The sequence below is a fragment of the Marmota monax genome, unplaced genomic scaffold (genome assembly GCF_021218885.2).
Source record: "Marmota monax isolate L192 unplaced genomic scaffold, Marmota_monax_Labrador192_F-V1.1 WCK01_AAM20220418_F8-fsc00008, whole genome shotgun sequence".
Taxonomy (NCBI): Eukaryota; Metazoa; Chordata; class Mammalia; order Rodentia; family Sciuridae; genus Marmota; species Marmota monax.
In genome coordinates, this window is record NW_026694432.1 from 28,611,796 (window position 1) to 28,636,646 (window position 24,851).

The 24,851-nt window shown below is 41.7% G+C and overlaps 1 protein-coding gene across 6 annotated transcripts in view; it reads right to left on the reverse strand.

Annotated features, from left to right (window-relative positions):
• Nucleotides 1-907: 907 nt before the first annotated feature.
• Ddi2 (DNA damage inducible 1 homolog 2) overlaps nt 908-24,851 on the reverse strand; it is a 44,448-nt gene continuing 20,504 nt past the window's right edge. For 2 of the 6 annotated variants that reach the window (XM_058571134.1, XM_046468925.2), the window contains exons 6-9: nt 22,027-22,155; nt 16,292-16,395; nt 14,565-14,754; nt 908-9,260 (exon numbers count right to left, since the gene is read on the reverse strand). In XM_058571134.1, the coding sequence (XP_058427117.1) occupies nt 7,441-9,260; nt 14,565-14,754; nt 16,292-16,395; nt 22,027-22,155 (2,243 nt within the window). In that variant the 3' untranslated portion in view covers nt 908-7,440. Of the gene's footprint in view, nt 9,261-12,222; nt 12,283-14,564; nt 14,755-16,291; nt 16,396-22,026; nt 22,156-24,851 lie in introns of those variants that run through there. The other 4 variants (XM_046468928.2, XM_046468926.2, XM_046468929.2 and 1 more) reach the window with 4 other exon arrangements.

Here is a 24,851-nt window from a genome sequence, read left to right on the forward strand (position 1 = left end):
TCAGACCATAGGAGTTGCAATCAAGACCGGAAGGAGAGGACAGGGTACCACTGGTGACTGTGACTTGTCAGTGGGATGCCAGGACTAAACATAGGGCCACGTCCTTTGGGGAAATGGTATGTGTGGTCTGTGAGTGAGGAGAAACTGAAGGACTACTACCTGACCACCAAACTACTCTGGTCTTCTGGGCACAAAAGTAGATCACACATCACAGGCCCTTGCAGTCTGGTATAGCCACGTGACCGAGTTGCAGCCAGTGAATTATGGGTGGGGAGGCCATGTTCACCACTTCCAGGCCTGGTCCACACCGCATCTCCTTCCCTGGCACATCAGCTGGGTGGTCATGTCCACGGAGGCTGGGAAGCCACATGCTGAAGAGAGCCGATCCTGGCAGCTGGCCTAGGACACTGCCTGCCTGCACCAGGAGGCCCCTCCCCAGGGCACACGACTAGACAGCTATCCAGCCTCTGGGAGGTCAGCTTAGCATCCTCCAAGCCCTGAGGTTAACACTCTGAATGACACTCCTCACATCTAATGAGCCCTCTGGGTGCTATTCTCAGCACTTTACATGCATTCACTTCTTCGATCCCAGCACCACCCTGAAGAGCCTTTGGCTTACAGACAGGAAACTGAGGCACAGAAAGTCAGGCAACTTCCCAGTCACTCCTAACAAGCAACAAGCTGGAGCTCACACCCAGCAGCCTGGCTCCAGACACATCTCAGTCACCACACCCAGGGCTATAGAGGGCACGCCTTTTGTATCAGAAGGTGGCTCTGGGCTGCTCATTTCTGTTCAGGCACACAGTCACAAATCACAGTGCCTGGGTATAAGGGGCAGGGACACGGAGACAAGGACAAAAATGAAGTCACCACCTCAATTTAAAAGAAATTGATCCAACAAAAACTCTTATGATAAAAACTTTATTGTCTTAAATATCAAATGTTTTTACACACCACTTTTTTCTTCAGAAAGTTCCTATTAAAAAAGAAAATAAAGTGTTTTGATCATTTAGGGCTGACTTACATTTCAGTATGTGACAAAAATTCAAACTCAAAGGCATCTATTTTGCTCAGCTGCAGACAGATCCTATGTTCAGCCCTAAACCCTAAATGGCACAACGCAACCGACTTTGGGATTCCTGAGTTTGGTTCCCTTAAGTTCTCAAGAGTTTTCCTAACTCTCAAAACCAAAGCATTTGGGAGTGAGTGAGCCACTGGCAACCTGTCTTGCCAGCCTAGTTCTTAAGATGCAGTAGTCTCAAAGCTCAAAGAAAAGTCAAAATATCTTGCAATATATGAGCAACTGCAAGAATAAGGGAAAGAAAAGAAGGGTTTTCATTTTACTACAGCTTGCCAAATATGGCTATAAAACTGGTAAACGACTCCTTCTTGAGTGCAAAGACCATTAGCCCAACTTGCCACGAAGACGAGATTTGGAATAAAAACATAGAAATTATTTTTCATGATAGGTACACAGTGACAAGGCAAATTCAGTCAACGTGTTGAGTTGCTGTGTGGATCACCAGGATTATCTCAAAAGGATGATCAGGGCAGTGAGAACAGAAATCTACGCAGTCAGATGGTCATGTTTGGGATGGGGAACATAAACTCAAAATCTGTGGGGCTTTAAGGAAGGAGTAAGTGGTCTGGCTAAGGAGTGGACAAATCAATCTGACTAGCTCTGGCATGAAATGCAGGTCCACCCTGTAGGCTACAGATGTGTTCCTTCAAGGTAAAACAAACTCTTGTAAAGAAAATCATCTCCGTTAGATGCATTTTCCCAGGAAAAAAAATGCCCCAGCACAGTTCCTCCCTGTATGTAGCTAAGGAAAACCTTTGCATGGTTTAGAGAAACAGTTCTGTGAACGGCTCCTCATCTAGTGTTCTGTACCACCTCCCCATCATCTACACAGTAACTTCTTTAGGTAGAAGAAACATTCTCTAATGCTTACGCCCAGGGCCATCTCCTTGACAGGGTTCCTTCCATAAGATGGTGTCCTAAAACTTATTAGCGGGACCCTCTCCTGTTGTATAGCTCGAGGATCTGGATTGGTAACCAATAAACCCTTGGGAATGTTTCCTAGCTGTAAACCTCAGAAGTCACCAAGAGCTTAAGATTCAGAAATTCTACCTCTATGCTTCAGGACAACATATATTGTGACATTTTAAATACTGGGTTAGAGAATGTCTCTTTGATGGAGCGGTCCCGAATCCTTCTGTATATTAATCCTCCCTGCCACCCGGTCCCAAACCATCATTTGCTACACTTTCTGTTCTAGATTCCCATTTTCACATGTGGCACTTGGCTGCTTTAAAATAGCACTGTGCTCACTCCTGGGAGCCCAGATGGTCAGTACTCCAGAGCAGCCCCACTCAAGGGGTGTGGGAGGGCACTGCGGCATGAAAGGAGGTCTGGGCAGAAGAGGTGCACACGCAGGGTCACCTTTCACAAACTGACTTCAGTCCTGCCCACCTACCTTCAGCATGCTAACCTGACTTCTCAATAGGTGACCTCTTCAGGCACTTCTAACAGATGTCACCTTTTTTCTTCCTGATTTTGCTCTTAACATAAAAATTTAAAGAGTAATTCTAGGTTCACAGCATCTGATTCCACTATGAGCTTTCCCCTCAGTTGACTGAATTGGAACCCGCTGACTTTTAAAATAAAAAAGCATGCTATTAAACAAAAAATACGTCTTGCTTTTGAAGCTAAAATTTGCTTCGTGTCTCCCTACCAAAAGCTTCACAAGGGCAGGGTATTCCCATCTGTTTTAGTCACCCAAGTTCATCAGTGCCTGGCATGTGGGCATTTGGTGTTTGATGAATCAAGAAGTAGCAATAAATTCTTGTTCAACCTGATTGCATAGGCTTGAAGGGAGTAGCCAACTACCTTTCCAACATGTATGATTTGATGGTACAACAAAAAAACTTCTAGGAAGTGCTTTTGGTATGCCTGATGTAAAAACCTACGTAGCAACCCTCCTATCCAGGAAACCCAATGATGACGGTGAGCCAGAAAACCACATTGTGCCCTCCATCCCCAGGAGGGCTTCTTTCAAAACATTGGATTTCTGTGATATTCCCACTTTTATTCCCCACCAAAACTTGATACTGCTGCTATTTTGAGAAACTAAGGCACAAAGGAAAAGCAAGTACATCAAAAGGCCGCCCTAAGTTCTTCAGTTTATTCCATGAGCTCCTAGGACACTCTACAGAGTATAAAACTTGAACCTAGACTTCACCTCTAATTCTCAACGACAGGTTTTGAGTTGACTTTGTTAAGAGATATTGGCATTATTCTCAGGGGAACAAAGCCATTTCTCTTTTATAGACCAGTAAGAAGTACGTTCATCTTCTAGGATGAAAACTTGTGATAACTGTATTTCTATTTCAGCCGCAGACCACACTGTCACCAATCTCAAATGAGAAATTTTGGCTTTTGGCATTTGTGCTAGAGAATGCTCATTCCAGCTGGCATTCCTTATTTATATGCTTGTATTTTTTGGTGCTGGGGATTGAACCCAGGGCCTCATGTGCACTGCCGCTAAGCCACGCTCCCAGCCTGGTTAGCTGCCAATGGTGCTTGCCCCTGGTTGGAAATCTGAGCTGCACAGTCACCCTGCTCACCCCGGACCATGGCAGCTACAGGAAAAAGCATTCAGAATACAGTGTGACTCTCCAGGCTGGTTGCTTACAAGGCAGTTTATTATACAGATGGTGGGCAAAAGCCACCATAAGTGAAGAATGCGTCTAGATATCAAAATTGCTTGTTTTTAATCTATGTAAAATCAACTGTAAGACATCTGTCAATCACTGTACGTATGATAGCTGACACATGTATTTATAGACATGAGCTGAAAAGTCAAACCAACTAAATTTCTATGGCTTCTGCTAGAGGCGAGAAAACTGGTGAGGGAAGAACAGACAGCTCTCACAGGAACTGGAAATATTGAAATCAGTCTCATGTGTCCTTCCTAGGCACCCCCCTGCTAGAGAAATGCTTTGGGAGAAAATGTGGGGACTAGGAGCCTGCAGCCACAAGGCTGCAAGATAGAAAAGTGACCTTTTTTGCTGGGGTGGAACCCAGGGCCTCACAGGTGCCAGGCAAGTGCTTCTCCACTAAGCCACCCACAGCCCCTGGCGGGAGTTCCACGCGCTCACCATCTGTGCAGCTTGCTTGACCAAGCAACTGGTGACCTGTCACTGGCTAAAACCTACGCTGCAGGCTGAAGGTTCCTGGGTGGCTGAGGCCTGAACAGGCACAAGTGGAAACAGTTCGTACTGCTGAAGAGCCCAAGGAAGAGCTGTCAGGTTACCAAATGCACCTTCCACACAGGAACCCAAGAAATAGCCAAGTTTTACAGGAAAACCCTCTGCTCTTTGGTGAAGAGACCACCATTGGAGATAAGTATTGGCCACAGAATTGAGCACTGTCAGTCATGTAAAGGAGCTACCCACTGCTTCTTATGGCTGTTAGGTCAGCTGTTGACCAGAGGGCCAATAAGGAATTTTTTTTTTTTTTTGTACCAGGGATTGAACCCAGGGTCACTTAACCACTGAGCCACACCCCAGCCCTTTTTAATTTTTTCAGACGGTCTCACTAAGTTGTTTAGGGCTTTGCTAAGTTGCTGAGGCTAGCCTTGAACTTGCAATCCTTGTATCTCAGCTTCCTGAGTTGCTGGGACTGCAGGCAAGCGCCACCATGTCCAGCCCAATGATTTCATCTTATTCTTACAAGCCGATCTAGAATCTCTATATTCCTGGAGTTGTTTTTTTTTTTTTTTTGCGGTACTAGGGACTAAATCCAGGGGCACCCTTACTGAGCTACATCCCTAGCCCTTTTTGAGACAGGGACTTGCTATGTTGCCCAGGCTGGCCTTAAGCTTGCAATCCTCCTGCCTTAGGCTCCTGAGCTGCTAGGACTGCAGATGTGCACCGCGTGCCTGACTTCCGAGTTCTTAAAATGCTAAACACTGAATAAAAATGGGACAATGAAGGTTCACTAGTGCAATGTTCCGTAATACCCTCTGCATGTTCCAGAAGTCACTCGAAGGCCCTAACAATGTCAACTTTATTTTTAGACAAATGGATAAAGATTTTAAAAATCAAAAGCAACTATGAAAGAAAATGACAAAAGGGACGAGGATATTTGGCAAGTGGGTTAAGCTCATTTATAGTACTCCTAATAACTATATGACTACAGGTCTATTTGATTTTCTCCTAAAAATAAATATACATATACATACATAAAAAGCTACTGTAATGAAATCCTTTTCCAGACTGATATTACATATCCCACTTGGAAGTAATTCCCAAATATCCATGTTGTAAAAACTCAGTGGCCATGGCTCACCAAGCAAGCTGCGAGCCCATCTTCCCAGAGGGCCTTTGGAGAGAAGTCTACTATCATCAATAAATTCCCCCCCACACCCTGCGGTCCCAAGGATTTATAGGCTTGAGATACCCCCAAACCACTACCCATCAAGCAGACAAGGGGCCCTGCTGCATTGCTGCTGGAATTTGTCTCAATCATAGCACCAACTCCTCAGTACAATCACAGCTTGAAGAGTCAGCCGACAAACCCTCTGAGCAGTTTCCTAGTGCATCTCCCATCTTTGGTGTAGGGCAGGCAAAGGGTCCACAACATGTGGCTGTCGATAGGAGCACCCTAAGGGCAACTGGCTGACCTGCTGTTCAGGGCACCCTCTGGAAAGCAGTGAACCATGACTCTTTCCGTCAGCCTTTTGCTCACTTTAGAAAGGATCATGTATGTGACTTGCCATCCCCCTGCTGAACTCTCTCAGCACACATACAAACACAGCAAAAAGAAACTGGGATGGGGAGTCGGGAAATGCCTCTAAGCACCCCTAAATTAAAGTTCTAATCAAAAGCTCCTGAGATATGAGCCTCCATTTTGGTTGTGCTCAATGACTTGAATTCTGATGGGAAGAATGAGTTTTCAGAGAGAGATTTTAGACAAAATCATTTAACATGAAGATCAGAAATCACTCTTTGAAAGCTTCTGGTTCAAACAAGTTGCAAACTATAACCTGAAGTCAGGGATTATCATTCTCAAAATTCTTTTCAAGAAAACCAAGATTTCAGATTCCTGCTAGGTCCAAGGAGAACAGTTTATTTTCCAGAAAAGTTACCTAAAACCTATCCAATAGGATTATTGCACAGTGGGGCCCACAGGACAATGACTTCCAAGGGCTAGTCTTTATATTAAAAAAGGCCACAATAAATACGTCTATATATTATGCCCCACTCTAACTTGACATGGTAAACATAAATATAAGTCTTGCTTAAAAAGAAACTCCTGAGGAAAGAAAGGGATGGAAAACTCTACCAAGGCCACTTGGGTCAGAAACTACAATTACTATTTTCACTGCCACGAAGGACAAACAGACTGACCATTCTAAGCACCAAGATGAACCAGAGACAAGGTACCTATCACACTTCAGTGTTATGCTCAGATCACAGTCCAAAGCGAGCTCTTAAACCTCCTAGAAGACAGGTTAGAAATGAAGTAGGCTGCTGGCATTCAACTTGTTGGTGGAATCTGCCTTCTTCCTCAGTCATTAAGGGCTGAGATGTCAGTGAGATGCGCACAAACCCAATCTCTAGTAAGTTCCAGTGTTTACCTATTCATTCAGTCCTTGACATTTACAAAGGGAGCTACGATTGGGTCTTTCTTCCTTCCCTTTTTAAATCTGGGTAGCACCGTGTTTCACACTAACATTAATCCCTCCACCATACCCCATTCAATGTCCTAAGATACCTGGCAAGCAACTCACGCAGCAGCCTGTGACGCTCAAAGCAGCCTGAGCTTCAAACCCTTCTGCTCACCCTATTAAAATGTCAAAGCCTGAGTACACAAATAAAAACATACTGCTCTAGGAAATTAACTGAATTATTTGTTTCCTATTACAATTGGTTAATCATGACACATAGACAATGGGTATGATTCCAAACACCAAACTGTGTGGTCAAGTTTCTACACTGACGACTGAGTCAACAAGCCATCCCTGCCTACAGCACGGCCGCGGCATGAAGCCGGGCAGTCTCTGTTGCCTGGGTGGTGGGAGTTCTCATGGCTTCTGCTTTTCAAAGCATTCACTCTCATTCTAAAATGGTATGCTATACACAAAACCTCCATTTTATTCCAGAATACATCATCTTCAGAGAATAAAAAGCTTTTGTATGCACATTCTGCCAATACATTTAAAAAGGCCCAAATTTTAACAAGTAATATAGACAAATTCATCAGACAAGAGATCATAAATTACTTTGGCCGAAAAAAATCTTTAAAAAAAAAATCTGGCTCAACATTCTGCTTGCAGGTCTCTACATGTACTGTGTGTGTGTATATGATGTGAGTGTGTGTGTAGGGAGCTTCGGTTAAGGGAATGGAGTACGGGCTAGCCCACCTTCCCATAGTTACGTAGGAACTACAATGTTCTTTGCTAGCAAAACAAGAAGTGCAAGGTCTGCATTTCCACCGACTCGATGCAGAGCCCCGAGAGCTTCCTGCAGAGTAAAGCCGGCGCGGAGAATCCGGTCAATATCTGTGGCAGGAAAGACTAATGGTGGAAGAATGGAGGGACTTGATGGATGGCTGGTAAGTGGCTCTAATTCGAGAAACGGCCTTGCAGCTTCAGGGCAGACATTTTCTCTGGTTTCAGGTCTGGCTGTTACTGGATTCTGTCTGCCCTGACCCAAGTCTTTAACCAAAATGAAACTGGATGGCGAAGTTTGCTCAGAAGTCTGACTGAGTGCATCCTCCTCACCTGCTACAAGTTTGGATGAAATTTCTGCACCTAAGGTACAGTGTAACTGATTAGATGATTCAGCTGAGGGTACAGTGACACAGCTGCTCTCACTTCCTGACTCTTTAGATTTGGGGACACTTTCCTTGTCAGCCAACAGGCTATCACCTGGACCCCTGAAGTTAGTATTTCCTACACCTTCTATTCCAGTTCCAGGGACAGTGCCCAAGTTTTCCATCTCCGCTGATACAGACCTGGCCTGATAAAAGGAGACTTGTGAACACTGTTCACTGTGGCTCAGATGCTCATTTTGGGTCCATCTTTCTGAAAAGCCCTTAATACCTGTTTGGCTTTTGGCTCCTTTTTCTGATTGACAGACAACTTCTTCAGACACACTCTCAAAAGCTGGCTTATTACTAATGACTAAAAGTTCATGAAGCTCTTTCAAGGCTGCTGTTACAGATGAACAAGACTCTTCTGCTGACTCCACAGAGTGGGGGTAGCTGCTACATTCGTTGTTTGTCCCAGACCTTTCAGCACTGCTTTCTGGGGGCTGTAAATCCTGAGTGGAAACAGAACTATTGAGACTTCCCCGCAAGGGGTTACATTTTGATGTTTCTACTTCCATCAGGGGGTTACCTGAAGGGAGGTCACATGCACCAACACTCTCGGGGCTGCCTGCTGAGTTAAGAACAGCAACTAGGGACTGTTCGACTACATCTATTTCCATAAGTGTTTCTGAATCTGTGCAGCCAAAGCGTCCTGAAAGTAGGAAACTTTCTTTTGTACTTTGAAGATCCACACTCTGCTGTAGCCCATCTCCTTTCATTGTAGTTTCCAAAGATATTTCTTGTTGGTCCTGCTGCCTCTCTTCAGGAAGTTCATGAAGGTCCCTCATGTCACAAAGATGTTCTTGGTCATGTGGAGCATCATGCTGTACAGCTTCATGTGGTTCGTTCTCTGGTTCTTCGTGAGGCTGAAAGCCACTTACTTGACTCAGGTTCTGATTTTCTGGAGGCCGACTCTTTTCACCTACAGCCACCTGTGACTCATGCATCCTTGTAGCTGTGACACATAAACTAGCTTCCTGTCTTGTGTGGAGACAACATTTGAGGCCCTGGGTGCTTCTTTCAGCAGATTTCTCCAGATTATCTGCAACAACTGCTTCTTCTGATGAATTATGCAAAGGCATAGCTGGACACTGGTCTGTAGAGGAAGCAGGACCAGAAAAATCTTGCAGAGGAAGATGTTCTCTTTTTTGGGAGTTTATCTGGAATTCAGCTGAAGCTTTCAAAGCCTTCACAGCTTTAGGTTCGATGCTATCTGGGTCACTGGGCTTGGTAGGGCAGACTGAAGCAGAGACAGAGCGAGCAAGACTCGTAGGATTGCCAATCTCAGGACTCCGTCCTGAAGAAGGGGCTGGATGGTTCAATCCATCTGAAGTTGGTAAGGATGACATTCCCAGTGAGGTAGATTCTTTACCACTTTTCTCTGTAAAAAAAGGGAAACCAATAAGATTAATTAACAGATAAGAAACGTCACTAAATTATCAGATACAAATTTAAACAGGATAATAAAATTGGGACCCTAGGGTCTGGGGTTGTGGCTTAGCAGTAGAGCACTTGTCTAGCACATTCAAGGAACTGGGTTTGATCCTCAGCACCACATAGAAATAAATAAATAAAATAAAGGTATTGTGTCCAACTGCAACTAAAAAAATAAATATTTAAAAATAAAATATAATTGGGACCATAAACTTGGAATTCTCTTATATACTCTTTTAACACTCATTATGGCTAGGTCAGCACTCAGGTCTGAAGGACACTTACTTGTCTTTATTCCAGTTAGTCTAGAACTCTAGAATCCTCAAGAGTGTTTTCTTCACCATTCACCCTAAAATTGCCTGAACACTTGTTAAGCATGCAAACTCTGAGGTACCATCCTCAGAGCAGACCCAAGAATCTACATTTTCAATAAGCTCCCTAGGTGATTTTTTTTGGGGGCGGGGGGGAGAGAAGTACTAGGGATTGAACTCGGGCCCTTGACCACTGAGCCACATCCTAGCCCTGTTTTGTATTTTATTTAGGGGCAGGGTCTCACTGAGTTGCTTAGTGCCTTGCTTTTTGCTGAGGCTGGCTCTGAACTCTCAATCCACCTGCCTCAGTCTCCATCAGGGATTACAGGTATTATAGGCAAGTGTGCGCCACTGTGCCCAGAGCCCCGCTTCCCCCAAGTGATTCTTAAACACATCATGGGGGGCTGGGGATGTGGCTCAAGCGGTAGCGCCCTCGCCTGGCATGCATGCGGCTAGGGTTCGATCCTCAGCACCACAAACAAAGATGTTGTGTCTGCCGAAAACTAAAAAATAAATATTAAAAAAAAAAAAAAAAAAAAAAAAAAACACATCATGGATCTCAGGAATCCTCACACTAGAATGATTTGTGGGTCCACAAACTTTTTTGTGTTTCAAATGTGAACACTGAAATTACAAAACAGAGTCCAAAACCAGGTATACTTGAGATGGAGCAGGAATTATAAAGAGAAAGCAGAATTTACATAATGCTTGCAGGCCGCCAGAATACAAAGAAGCAAATGTTCTGTTTTATTTCTAGCCAGACTCCCCCAATCATGGTAAAACTGTGTGAGCATCTGACTCAGAAAACAAAAGTACAGACATTAAAACCCAATCATTATCCTAAGAAATACTGCAACTTTAAAAGGATCATCAGTTATCATATTAATAGAACACAACTAAATTAAGACCACTGAAGTACATTAAGGACAGGGGATTCCCCAGGGACAGCAGCGTAGGGAGATCATCGCAGTGTGTCAATAGGCAATCTAGGTTCGCTGAAATTTACTCAAGTAAGACACAGGCTTAAACACTAGCTCAAGTCAGATATCATAACACCACCATTAAGCATCAGTTTCAACCCTCCTGATGCGGATCCAGTTAAAAGTTCACCTCTATGCAGATTCTAGTACCTGTAGTTAAAAGTCCAAGGGCTGCTAAGAAGTCTGGCCACTATATATTCTATCTGGTTAGATGCAATTCAAATGATTTGGGCTGAATGTTAGCTTCTAATATGGGAGCTTAAGAAGGCAGTCGTGATTCAAACAGCTTTATGTCATTCCAAATACTGGTTTACAGGAAACATAAAGCACTATGTCAGGAAGTTACTAACTTCTTATAAAACAATCTTACCTTATTTATAGTTTAGTAGTAAGCAGGAAAACAACACGTCTCAGTGTAAACTGTTATCATTACAATCTAGGAAGTTATTATTTTTATGAATCTAACCAATAAGGCTACCTCTGGAAGAAGTCCAATTTTGTACTAATGCTCACATAAAAAAGTGCACTGTATGGGGACGAGGAATATGGCTCAGTGACAGAATATCTGCCTAGCAAGAGTCAGTCCCTGGGTTCGATTCCCAGAACCACACATACACACAAATGCATTGCAATGAAATAGCCATATCAGCAATATGCAGCGGTATTACACAGGCCTGGTATGCACTTTTATTTCTCGCGATCCTCCTGCCTTAGCCTCCCAAGCCGCTGGGATTACAGGCATGCACCACTGTGCCCAGCATGCCAATTTTATAACCATGTGAGGTGAAGGGGAAAGCAGCCTCACTGGGTTTCATACTGACCACGAGAATGGCACACAATCCCTCCTGAAGCTGAAATTTCAATTTCACCAGCCTAAGTCTCAACTGTAGGGAGGGATGGGCCAGGACTACAGGATGATTAGGAGAAGAGGACAAAGAAAATGGATATTAAGAATAATGAAATTATGAGGAATTTTATCCTGTTCTTACAAGGCAAGGGTTGGGAGAAGGAAAGTAAATGCTATGAATCAATTACAACCAGCCTGTAAACCTTAGAAAATAAAGTCCTATTATATCACAAGAAATGGAAATGGCTTGTTATTAATCCATGACCCTGGACAAGTCACTTGGCTTAAGTGTCCATTTCTTTTTCAAAGAGAATGAAAATCTGCATGCTACAAATCCAGGTAATTGTGTGCAGTATTATTTTCAGGAAAGAGACTCATGAGCTCCATAAAAACAGACATCTCCAAAGACAAATATATACACATATATATATTTTTTGGTGGCACTGGGGATTGAACCCAGGGACACTCTACCACTGAACCACATTCCCAGCCCTTTTTTTGAGACAGGGTTTTGGCTAGGTTGCCGAGGCTGGCCTCAAACCTGCGATCTTCCTGCCTCAGCCTCCTGAGTAGATAGGATCACAGATGTGCGCCAACACCTGGTGGTAAGGATAATGGACAATATACATACAAATGTCTATACAGGCCAGTTGGAAACAGAACAGGGTGAAATGGAGAATGGCAGAAGCTAACTTCTAAAATTGCAGATAAGAGACTTTGAGACCACAGACATCAACTGGATGGAAGGCTGAGCACGGCGTCTGTAAATACCTGGTCTGGGCCCACTCCAGCCGCAGCACACACACCACATGCATCATGGCTTCTGACGCTCTGTTTGGATTAGGAAACAGACAAGCAAACCTGGGTTAGCACTGCAAGCTACACAGCATGCAGGGTTATAGTCTCCATGCCTTGGCCATCTTGAGACCAGGAACGAGCACAAAGTTGGGGAATGTTTCCAGGGTTTGGGCATCCAAAAGATTTGCTGGCTGCTTCAATTCTCAACAGGTAAAGCCAATGTGTCAACTTCAAGATACTTTAATTGAATGTGTAAAGAAATCAATTTTACACATCTACACATAGAGAACTTCAGCAAATGTGTGAAAAGAGAAAAAAAGGAAATCCATTAGATGGAACTAGATGATAAGAAAATCGTCTCCGGGAATAAAGGTTAGTGAACATGTGTAAAAATCATTTTCCACATTTCTTAGTTGAGATTCATTTTTAGAAGAAACCAAACCTGACTTCTATCCTGACTTATCTTCTTTAATTTTCACCATTAGAAAACATCAGATATAGATACTACTCTAAATTAGTTTTCAATTCCTGGAAAAAAAATAAGTAGACTTTGATATAAAGCATGTATCAAAGAAACAGCTTTTCCAAAATATGTTCACCTAAAAACCAAGAGTTTTGAGGGACTGGGGATACAGCTCAGTTGATAGAGGGCTTGCCTTGCATGTACAAGGCTCTGGGTTCAGTCCCCAATACCCCCCTAAAAAAATTGATTTTGGGGGAGTGGGGGTACAGAGGCTGAAACTAGGAGTGCTTAACCACTGAGGAACACCCCCAGCCCGTTTTTATATTTTATTCAGAGACAAGGTGTCGCTAAATTACTGAGGCTGACTTTGAACTTGTAATCCTCCTATCTCAGCCTCCTGGGCCACTGGGATTACAGGCATGTGTCACCACACCCAGCCATAATTTTGATTGTGATGATACTGGAAAGTCATATTTCCAAACAAATAGGACCTGGTATTACAGAATTATTTTACAAATTAAACTTAAGAAAAAATAAAGATACTGTGTCTGTCTACAACTAAAAAAAAAAAAGAAAAAGAAAAAACCTTAAAAAATGACATGGATAAAAAGTGATTTCCTTTTAATTCTTTAAAATTGATACATACCCTTCACTGAGCTTAAAATATCTGTGGTATGTATTTTAATCCCCTAAACTTTTTATTAAAATAAGGTAATTACCAGAGAGGGTAATTATTACTTGCAGGTTAGAAAACACTGTTATCATCAGCTAGTATTTCTCCAATATTAGCATCATAAATGAGAGAGAAGAAATGGTAATATATCCTCTCATTAACACATGGTATTATCATTAAGCTGACAAATTACCCCCCACACACCAAATGATTAATTATGTATGTCCAACTCACTTAAGCTTACAGTGCTGGGTTTAAGAATAAAATGACTGCTTGTTGTTCAAAATTCTCCCCTTCCTTCAAAATATTTACACTGCAACTACAACTACTTTCCAGTAAAATGTGGCAAAATCTGCCTAAATTTTAAAGTTCGTTATCTCATCCACGGGAGAAAGCTATTCCCTGAACTGATAACTCGAGTACATTTTACTGTATTAGAAAAAGCAATGTGTGAGATTAGTCATACTTATAAATTATTCTGGCTCAAGACTTTCAAATAACCCAAACTTGGAAAATAATTCTTTTCAGCTTCTAGAAAATGAATCCCAGAGACACTGTTCTATTACAGGTGGGGATTTCAGCAAAACTGTATTGTTCCATTTTACCCAGCAGTACTGGCTCTGTCTTTAGGTTTAAACAGACTAAAACACTATAGACACTGAGAAAAAAGCATGGGTAACTTGACTACAATAGTTTATATACCGTTTTATGGCCTGACAACACCACTGTGATCTCAGAGCACAAAATGCTACATTTTGATGACTGTTCAGCTGTGATTCTCATTGCTGTTTTTTTTTTTCTCTTTGGTGGTAGCATTTTCAGTAAATTTTAAAACTTAAGACTGCTTAGTCATAATGACAATGCTACTGTCCAAAATAAATGGATTAAGGAAAGGAAAGAAAGTTTTAGGGAAATACTGCTGAACTGCAAAGTGTCTGTTTACTGTTATAATTTCCTTTAGGAAAAAAAAGATGTTTTAAGAAGCCTACCAAAATGTGAACTTGCTGTTTCTTGATCTGCTAACATAGAGTTTCTCTTTATTGGATAAAGAGATGGGAGGAGGCAGTAAGAAGACAGACAATGAGCACATCTAAAACCGATGGTGAGACTCATTACAAATGGAAAAGGTCCTTACCCCCACTGATACCACAAGCAATAAGAGCTTGGCCATCCAAATACCTGCATCTTCTGCTGATTTTTGAATGGCTTCTGCTAATTCCTGGTCTGCAATCTCCTCTGGCCGCACATCCTCTCGCCCAGCCCCATATGCCAACCGGGCACACTCTGGTAACTCTCCCTCAGGAAGGAAGGTGGTCTGTGAGCCTGTGGTGCCGATCACCAGTACATTTTTCTTGAGGTCAATGGAACACTTAGGAGGAAGAAATGAAATGACCACAGCAGATAAAGCACCAAGCAGAAAAAGTATGATCCCGAATTTAAAACTCCATTCACAAAAAGCAACAAGGACAGGGAGAGATGGCTGCAAAAAACACTCTACTTTTATCTGGAAACCATTTAAATTTTAACCTTGGTGACATTGTCTGCTAAGTTAGATCTTTTTGTTTATTTTGAGATGGGCTCTTGCTATATTGCCCTGAACTTCTGGGCTCATGGAATCCTCCTCCCGTGGACTTCTGAGTAGCTGGGACTATAGGTGTGTGCCACCATGCCCCATTTAGAATTCTTTTTAATACTCAAAGTTTATAACAGGATAAACTTTTATATTTATAAAAGTGTACAGGATACACTTTTATATTTATTTGCCTTTAAAAAAGTATTTGATCACTTCTGATTATAAATTGAGACCATACTATTCATAGTTTTATACATTGCTTCTTTCACTTATATTATACAAATTACAGCTTGAATTCTACACCAATGGTCTCAAAAGTGATAGATGTACAAGGCGAATTTTAGAAAATATTTTTTATATGTATGCTGTGTTGTTGCTTTGTTTTAGTTACCATACTGGAGATTGATCCAGGGGTGCTTTGCCACTGAGCCACATTCCCACTCCTTTTAAAATTTGAGACAGGGTCTTGCTAAGTTGCTGAGGCTCACCTCAACTTGTGATCCTCCTGCCTCAGCCTTCTGGGTCAGAGATTACAAGCATGCATCACTGTGCCTGGCCATTTCTGTCATTGTTGTATCAACTTAACATAGGATAGTTGCACACACATATATTTATAAAATTGAAGAGTTTTGGTTTATGCTATGACTAACATACAGAGAAAGATAGTAAAAGTTAATGAATTAGGATTTATGTATACATATATACATAATGTTAAGTCAATACGATGCAAATTCTTTTCTAGGATTTTGGGGTGTTTGTGTGTGGTGTTGGGAATCTGACTCAGGGCATCACACACACTAGGTGAAAGCTATGCCACTTAACTGCATACCCAGCTGGAATTAAATTTTTAAATATTCAAAAATAACATGTGAGGTACATGCCTATTATCCTAGCAACTTGGGAAGCTAAGGCAGGAGGAATACAAATCCAAGGTCTAGGCTGTCTGAAGTCAAGGAAAAATGCTGGGCATAATAACTCAGTGGTAGTTTGCCCCTGGGTTCAATCCCCATTACTGAAAAAAGAAAAAAGACATAAAAATACCGACTACATATAAAAGCCCACTATGAAAGTTTTATTACCCAGTGAACACTATTTCTTTAATCAGGGTGTTATATCTTAAATTATTAGGCTTCAGGCTAGAAATAAAAATATGACCATGAATTAATATATATTCAAATTATTGTCTCTTTCTAATGATGCATCACTTCAACCTTGGAACAACAATCAACTAAGGATTGACGTTGTGGGTATGAAAGTCACGCTTCTTGGTTTTGCCACAGAGATAATGGCCACAGAACACACAAGAAGTAGGTACAAACAAGTTCTTCATTACCTGATGCCGTTTAAGCATGTCTAGTCCCAGAAGCATGTCCATGGGCTGCTCCTCAAGTATAGAGAAAGAACATGCCAGGAAATCACCTTCAATTTGAACCTGAGCTAAAGCACAAAGAGAACAGGTTACTGATGTTTGCTTCAAAAGACCCAGGTGAACTCTGGAAATGAACTGATCATTATGTGTCTCACTTCCTGCAATCAATCAAAGCCAAGGCAAAGCATGTTAACAGTTGAGTTAGCCTGAAAATCATCTGGGCAACTTAGCAGAACTGTCTCAAAAAATAAAATAAAATGTAGCTGGGCATTGTGGTTCATACCTATAATTCCAGCAACTCAGCGTCCAGGCAAGAGGATTGCGAATTCTAAGCCAGCATCAGCAACTTAGTAAGATCCTTAATAACTTAGCAAGACTAAGACTCAGTCTCAGATAGATAGATAGATATGGAAATATGGGTCTGTGGTCAAACATCCCTGGGTTCAATTCCCAGTACCAAGAGAAACAGAAAATAAAAAAGATATTTCTCAGATTTTTTAAAAAAAAAGAGTATTTTGCTATCATTAAACAGCAAGCTGAAGAATATATAAAATTTATTATAGTGGAAAGTATAATAAACACCCACGTCAAGTGCAGGGCACAACTTGGGATGCTGAGGCAGGAGGATTGTCAAGTTTGAGGCCAGCCTCAGTACTTCAGTGAGACCTTGACTCAAGTAAAATAAAAAGGGGCTGGAAGTATAGCTCAGTGGTATAGTGTTCAACCAGTACCTGGGCTCAAGCCCTAGTACTGCAAAAAACTTAAAACTGAAAGTTGGGACTCATTGTCTATTCCTCTAGTTAAGAGCCTCATGTACACCCACTCACCCTCCTCACTATCCTGGCTTTGTGTCAATCATCCCCGGCTTCTCCTTGTTTTTTGCCAGTTTTGTACGTATTTCTAAGCAGCACATTACTTCCTAGTTTTGAACTAAGATTTACCTCTTTTATTAAAAAAAGGCTGGGGGGGCGGGGGCGGCTGGAGTCGCGGCACAGTGGTAGAGCACTTGCCTAGCATGTGTGAGGCACTGGGTTCGATTCTCAGCACCACATAAATAAACAAATAAAGCTCCACCAACTACTAAAAAAATATATATTAAAAAAAATTGAGATACAGCCCAGCAGATGCACATGCCTCCACTACTCTCACTTTCAGCCCCCCCCAGAGCACCGCAAAGGCCAACAGCCCCCACTGGTGCCCTCACTCGCAGTGACTGGGCTCCTTCGGCAGCTACTGGTCTCTGCTGACCTGAGCAATGGGACTGTCACATGGTGTGTGGCCCCCTTGTCTACCTGAACCTCTCTAAAATGCATTTTAGGAAGTAAAATCCCCAGGTTCTGGGTGTGCTGTGTCAACCTCACTAGGTGGTAGTGAATTATCCTCAAAAATGATTCCAGCACAATGAGCTCCTGCTGCTCCATGTTCTCACCAACATTTGATAACAGATTTTAAATCTTTGCTAATCTAGCAAGTGAATTTGTATTTCCTGTATGAATAATGAGGTTGAGCAAATTTTCATATAATCATTAACTATTTGCATTTCCTCTTCCAGTGGAAAGATAGCTGAATTTCCTGTTCAATTATTGCCATAAATGTTCCTCTTTTCTCTCCCACCAAACTGGAGAACACAGATACAAACACAAACCCTTCATTAGTTATGTTACTGAAGTTCTTTCTCAGGTTGTTCACGTTATTTGCAGTATTGCCCCTGCTCACATACTGGGGATTGAATCCAGGGGTGCTCTACCACTGAGCCACGCTAGCAGCGCTTTCATTTTTTTAATTTGAGATCAAACTTGCAATCATCTGCCTCAGCCTCTGTCTGGAGTTGTTGGAATTATATGCATGTGCCACTGTGCCCAGCTCAAGTTCTTAATCTTAATGTGACTGATGGAACATAGTAAATAAATAATTTCCTTCCTATCTTTTAAAGAACTCCTTCCCTACCAAGATATCCTTCTACATTCTCTTCCCAGAGCGCTGACTCTGCCTTCCCAGCTCTATCTTGACTCCACCTGGTCTGACTTGTGTCTATGGGGTGGAGCAGGGTCCAATTTCTAATCAATCCATTTTTACACATGAACGCCCAAATGTCCCAGCAGCATTTTCTGAAACATGACATCTGCTCTGTAAGGACATCATCTCTAATTCATCAAAGTTCAATTAAGCATGAGTATGTCCCTTTTGGTATCTTCTAGATAGTCCTTTGACTTGATATCTAGAACAAAGACTTATTCTAGAGCATCTTGCCTTTCTTGCTAAGTAACAGGCCCACACAAAATTTAAAATTAGCATACATAATCTTATTTAAAAAACCAGAATTTGGATGTTATTGTGACTCTGTAGACAAATATGGTAATTATGATCTCCAACAGAGTGTCCTAATCCATGGGAAAGCTTTTATTTAGATTGTTATACAGGTTTTCTTTATATCTGTCATGCTAGAATTGCAAAACAGTCCACTCACAAGGACACAAGGGACTGGAATTTATTTTGTCTCTTGGGGTACTAGAGATTAAACTTAGAAGTGCTTTATCACTGAGGCACACACCCACCTTTATTTATTCATCCATTTATTTATTTATTTGGGTGCTGGGGATTAAACTTAGAAGTGCCTTATCACTGAGGCACATACCCACCTTTTTATTTATTTATTTATTTTATTTATTGGAGACAGGATCTCGCTAAGTTGCTGAGGCTAGCCTTGAACTTGTGGTTCTCTTGTCTCAGCCTCCAGAGTGCCTAGGATTACAGCCTGCCTGTATCTCCTATTATCTTCTCACAACCATGAAAAACCTGAGAATTCAGCCTCTAAAGCAACCAACCTGTACTATTTCTGCTCAATTCTTCACTCCTACTGTGCTTAGGACATGTAAGAACAAGGCATTTAAACTCTATTCTAAACAAATCAATTAAAGAAATACAAAGATCCTAATACACAGCCCATATAGTTCAAAACACAGGTTCAATTAAGCATGAAAGGAAAAAATGAACAGGTAGAAAAGCTACCATTTGCAATAAACGTAACAATAAGAAACCACATTTTTTTTCCAAAAAAAAAAATTTTTTTAATTGTAGACAGGCACAATACCTTTATTTTATTTGTTTTTATGTGGTGCTGAGGATCAAATCCTGTGCCTCACACATGCAAGGCAAATGCTCTGCCAACTGAGCTACAACTCTAGCCCCAAGAAACCACCTTTTTTTAATTTACAAATTTAAGGCAGAAAATGAATAACATTTAATAGTATAGGACATTAAGATGAATATTCATAAAGTGGTGGGTAAACTAAACTGGTACAAGTTAGCAATATATGAAAAGCCTTAAGGCATACACATACACACACACACACACATTTTAGGGGGCAGGTGGGTACCAGGAATTGAACCCAGGGGTGCTTAACCATGAGCTACATCCCCAGCCTTTTTTTTTTTTTGGGGGGGGGGACAGAGTCTTGCTAAGTTGCTTAGGGCCTCATTAAACTGCCGAGGCTGGCTTTGAACTTGAGATCCTCTTGCCTCCTGAGTCATTGGGATTACAGGTATGCATTACCATGACTGGCTTTGCATTCATTACTTTCACTTGGTAATCTCACAGGAATTTAGGCTAAGGAAAAACACTCAAAATGTGCATAAAAATCTACTGTCATGTTATACTAACAAAATATTGGTGTGTGTGTGTGTGTGGGGGGCATATCCCAAAAGCTGATCATTTAGCCCATAACAGAAAGCTATGCACTTATCTGACTGATTCTTATGAAACTTAAGAGTGATACTGGGAAAATGTTATGTTATTTTTTCTTAAAGCTGAGCAGAGCTGGATGTAGTGGTGCACACCTGTGCTCTCAGCAACTTGGAAATCTGAGACAGGAGCATGGCAAGTTCAAAACCAGCCTCAGCAACTCAACAAGATCCTGTCTCAAAATAAAAAATAAAAAGTTCTGAGGATGAGGCTTAATGGTTAAGCTCCCCTGGGTTCAATCCCTGGTACCCACCCCCACCCCAAAAAAGCTAAGCATAAAACTATATCCATTATATGACCACCTTTCACAAGCGTGGGAGGGCACAGGGCTGGGGATGTACCTCAGAAGTAGAGCACTTGCCCAACATGTATAAGGCCTCTGAGTTCAATCCTCAGCACCTCAAACCAAACCACAACACAAAACAACTTTGGAACTGGAAAGCAGATGACAGTGAAGAAAGTGGCCCAGTTTATATCTCAGACCCTATAAGGTCAAAGGCAGCTTTGCAAACAGGCGAAGGTGGCAGAAGGAGAAGGCAGACCAAGTATGAACAGGTCCAATCAGCTCTTGGGATGCCTCTTATACTCTGCCAGGCTGGTTACCTTTCACTCCACTGGCAGACTTGGGTGTATATCCTAAAGAGGCGAAATGGGCTCTCTCAGCAGAGGTGGGTACAGAGAACAGCAAATACAAAGCAAGCACCTGACTGGAAACCAGGAGGATGAGGGAAAGATACTAGACTGACTTTTTGATCCACTTTCAGACCATCCTTCAGTTAAGATATCAAGCACTATGGATGCCCATCCAAATAACCATTCACATAGACTGGAATGTCCCTAGAACTGAAGGACGTGAGTTTCCAGATTAAAAAGTTCATCAAGTAGCCAGTGCAGGAGATGGACAGTCGTACCTAAGTACATCAAAAGACTCAAGTCAAAGAGAAGGTCTACAAGCTACAGGAAAAAAAAAGGGACCAAGACCATACAGCTGCTCTTCAGCAACACCGAAAATGCTAAGGGTAAGGCACGATGTCTCAAAACTATGGATGGAAGGACTGCCTCAGTTGTACATTGCTTGCCTGGCACACACAAGGTGCAATCCCTAGTATAGCAAGAACAAATTTTAAAAAGGGAAAGACATGGGATTCATGTTAATACAACACAGCAGAGGAAAAAGGATTCTCAGGACAGGATCAAGAGAAATTCCCAAAAAACAGCCATGGAGCAGGTCTAGAACCATTATCCAGGCTTTGAAAGAAGTGTACAAAACACTTGCATAATGAGGAAGTGTCTGGAGATGAGTGGCACATAACAAATGACACTCCCCAAAAGGACAATTAGTAATTCTAAGAAAAAAAAATACTATACATAAAAAAGAAAAGCAATTATATTTAGTCAGTCTACCTCTCAAAAGCATTTGCATAGTCATATCAGTAAACAGCAGTATAAACCCATTATGTAGAAATATGGAGGTAAACTCAGGATGCTGAAGCTGAGGCAGGAGGATCTCAAGTTTGAGATAAACCTCAGGAATTTACTGAGGCCCTAAGCAATTTAGTGAGACCCTGTCTCAAAATAAAAAATAAAACCCGCAGGGGATGTGGCTCAGTGGTAAAACAACTCTGAGCTCAATCCCCAGTACAAAAAACAAAAGAAAGATAGAAGAGGGAGAGGGAGAGGAAGAGGGTGGGGGTGGGGATGGGGAGAAATCAGCCAAAATAACAGGGGTGAATACCTCTGGGGAGCAGGAAAGCAGGAAATATAAGTGTGTAGTCTAGTTTTTTGGTAACCAATGAAAACATGTACATATAATCTTGGTAAACACAGGATTTCGGGGAATTAAAGTTTGCTGAATCCAATGTACCCACAAGAAAGACAGTTTGTCCAAAATCTTAAAATCTATCATTCTATACATACCCTACAAAAATACAGCAACACCCAAGCAGCTTTCACTCACCTAGATGTACCCTTCCAATAATCTTCTGGGTGCCCACTCCTTTGGCAATCCCTGCCCACCGACGGTCCACCAGCCTCATTATATTACACCTCTCCGCACAAGCCTGGCTCATTATGGTCATCTGGGCACCTGAAGGGGGAGAGGAAAAACATTAAATGATAAAAAAAAAAAAAGAAAAATCCATATTTGTGGTAAGATTCACAATACAACACTATGAACAAGGCAGAAGAAGAAGAAATTATGTCATTTGCAGGAAAAATGAATAAAATTTGAGAGTATGTATTTAAGCAAAATAAGCCCAAGTCTGAAAGTCCAGGGTCATGTTTCTCTCATATGCAGAAGCTAGAAAGGAAAAAAGAAAAGAAAGGATCTCATGAAAATCAAAGCTAGACCAGTGGAGGAAAGGATCCAGAGGGAGGGAAGGAGGGAGGAGGACCAGGGGAAATACTTGGGAATGAAACTGACCAAATTATGTCGTCCTGTCATGTGTATTGGTAACAACGAATCCCACTGTTTTTAATCAATAGAGGGCTGGGGTCATGGCCTAGTGGTAGAGCACTTGCCTAGCATATGTGAGGCCCTGGGTTCGATTCTTAACACCACAGGTAAATAAATAAATAAAGGTCCATCACCAAAAACAAACTAACAAAACTTTATCAATAAAAAGGTTGTGGCTCAGCGGTAGAGCGCTTGCCTCGAATGTGTAAGGCCCTGGGTTCGATCCTCAGCACCACATACAAATAAATAAAATAAGTATATTGTGTCTAACTACAACTAAAAAAAAAAAAAAAAAAACAGCAAAAACTACCTAGAAAGGGCCTCCTAAAAGCTCAAACCATGACTACTATTTCTATAAATAAAAATGATAAAATACCACTAACAGTTTTCATGAAGCCTCCCTCCTTTTATTTTGGAGGCACTGGGGATTGAACCCAGGGGAGCTCAAACACTGAGCTACCCCTCTATCCCTTTTAATTTTTTATTTTGAGATAGGGTCTTGCCATCCTCTAGCCTCAGCCTTGCAAGTTGCTGGGATTACAAGTGTGCACCACTGTGCCTAGCTTCAAGGAGTATTTCTAAGCATTTTATCACTTTGGTAGCACACTTGCCTGGCATGTGTGAAGCACTGGGTTCAATTCTCAGCGCCACATACAAATAAATAAGTCTATCAACAACTAAAAAAATAAAAATAAAAAATAAATATATCCTAAGGCTAGGGATATAGTTTAGTGCTAACAGCACTTGCCTAGCATGCTGAAGACCCTAGGTTTGATCTCCACTAACACACACACACACACAAACACACACGCACGCACACACAAAATCAACCAAACAAACAAACAAAAAAACCCCAAAACACACTAACCCGAAAAACTATATTATCCCAAGAAACAGAAGTGAAGTCCTCATTCTTTGGGCCCAAATCAGGCCTTCTTCCTGTTAAAGTTGAGGCCATTTAGGGTATCTTCTCCTGTCTGTATATATAGGTATTTAGCTGAAGTTGGCCCACATAAAAGACAACTTCCCAGGGCTGAGGTTGTGGTTCAGTGTAGAATGCTCACCTAGCACATGTGAGGCACTGGGTTTCTGGGTTAGATCCTCAGCATCACATATAAATAAATTAAATAAAGGTATTGAGTCCATCTACAAAAAAAAAAAAAAAAGACAACTTCCCAATTTTCACCTATAATCCTAACATCTCCCTTGAACTCTAGTTCCACATTCCTATGTGTTGGACATGTCTATCTCAGAGCCAAAAGGTATAAAATTTTTCTCCCTACAAATAATTCTCACTTTGGATTTCTTTTTCTTTGCAATGAAATCATTTCCTTGTAGTCCTAAAACCTGGGCAGAACTCACTGTTGATTTCTCCCATGTTCCCTCTGATCTCACACTCTGTCCTAAACATATAAACAAATAAATTCTATTTCTGACCTTTCCCTTTATTTTATTATCATTTTTTTTTTTTGTAGTTGTGTATGGATAGCATGTTTTACTTTATTTTTATATGGTGTTAAGGATTGAACCCAGTGCCTCACAAATGCTAGGCAAGCACTCTGCTGCTGAGCTACAGCCCTAGCCCCAACCTTTCCCTTTCTAACCATAGCTATTGACCTAGCTCACACCCCCTCCTCTTGAAAATGGACTACCTCTCTGGCTTCCAAACCACTCTGTGGATGTGTAGTTTAAAGCAAGGAAACAGTTATGACCCTTAGGGGGTACAGATTCTCCAGATCTGTCTCTGCCTTCTATTTTACTAAACTATCACCTTCGAATCACTTTTTCTCTCCCTTTTTAGTAGTCCTCAAGGGTTTCTGCTCTGCGTTAGACTGTCAAACCACACCTCAGTATTTCTATCCAAGTCTTGCACTGCCCCTCCCCAGGTTGTCAGGAGCAGGACCGAGATTCCTTTGCCTCTAGCTCCCTTGGGTCCCTACCCTGCTACCTCCAAGGCCCAATTCAAGACCTACTTTCCCCTAAGCAACTCCACCTCTCATTCAATCGAGCACATCCTGTTCAGTTCACCCATTAGAACCCTACCCCTGACTAGCACGGAAAGCTCCTGGCATTTGAGAAAGGAAAGACTCAACAAGGCCTAGAAATAGTCAAGAAAAAGGGATTTTAAGAGGGCAATCCTTTTTATTTCCTCCTTCCTCACCTTACTTCAAAATAGTTAATTAATTGTTAATTAATTAAATAGTTACAATAATTAAAGTAAGCACTCCAGGGTGAATGGCCCTTTCCTTGTTCTCCTGCCTCTTCCCACGCTTCAGCTTAAACATCTTCTCTTTGGGAATATGCTCTGCACGCTCCAGTCAGAAAGA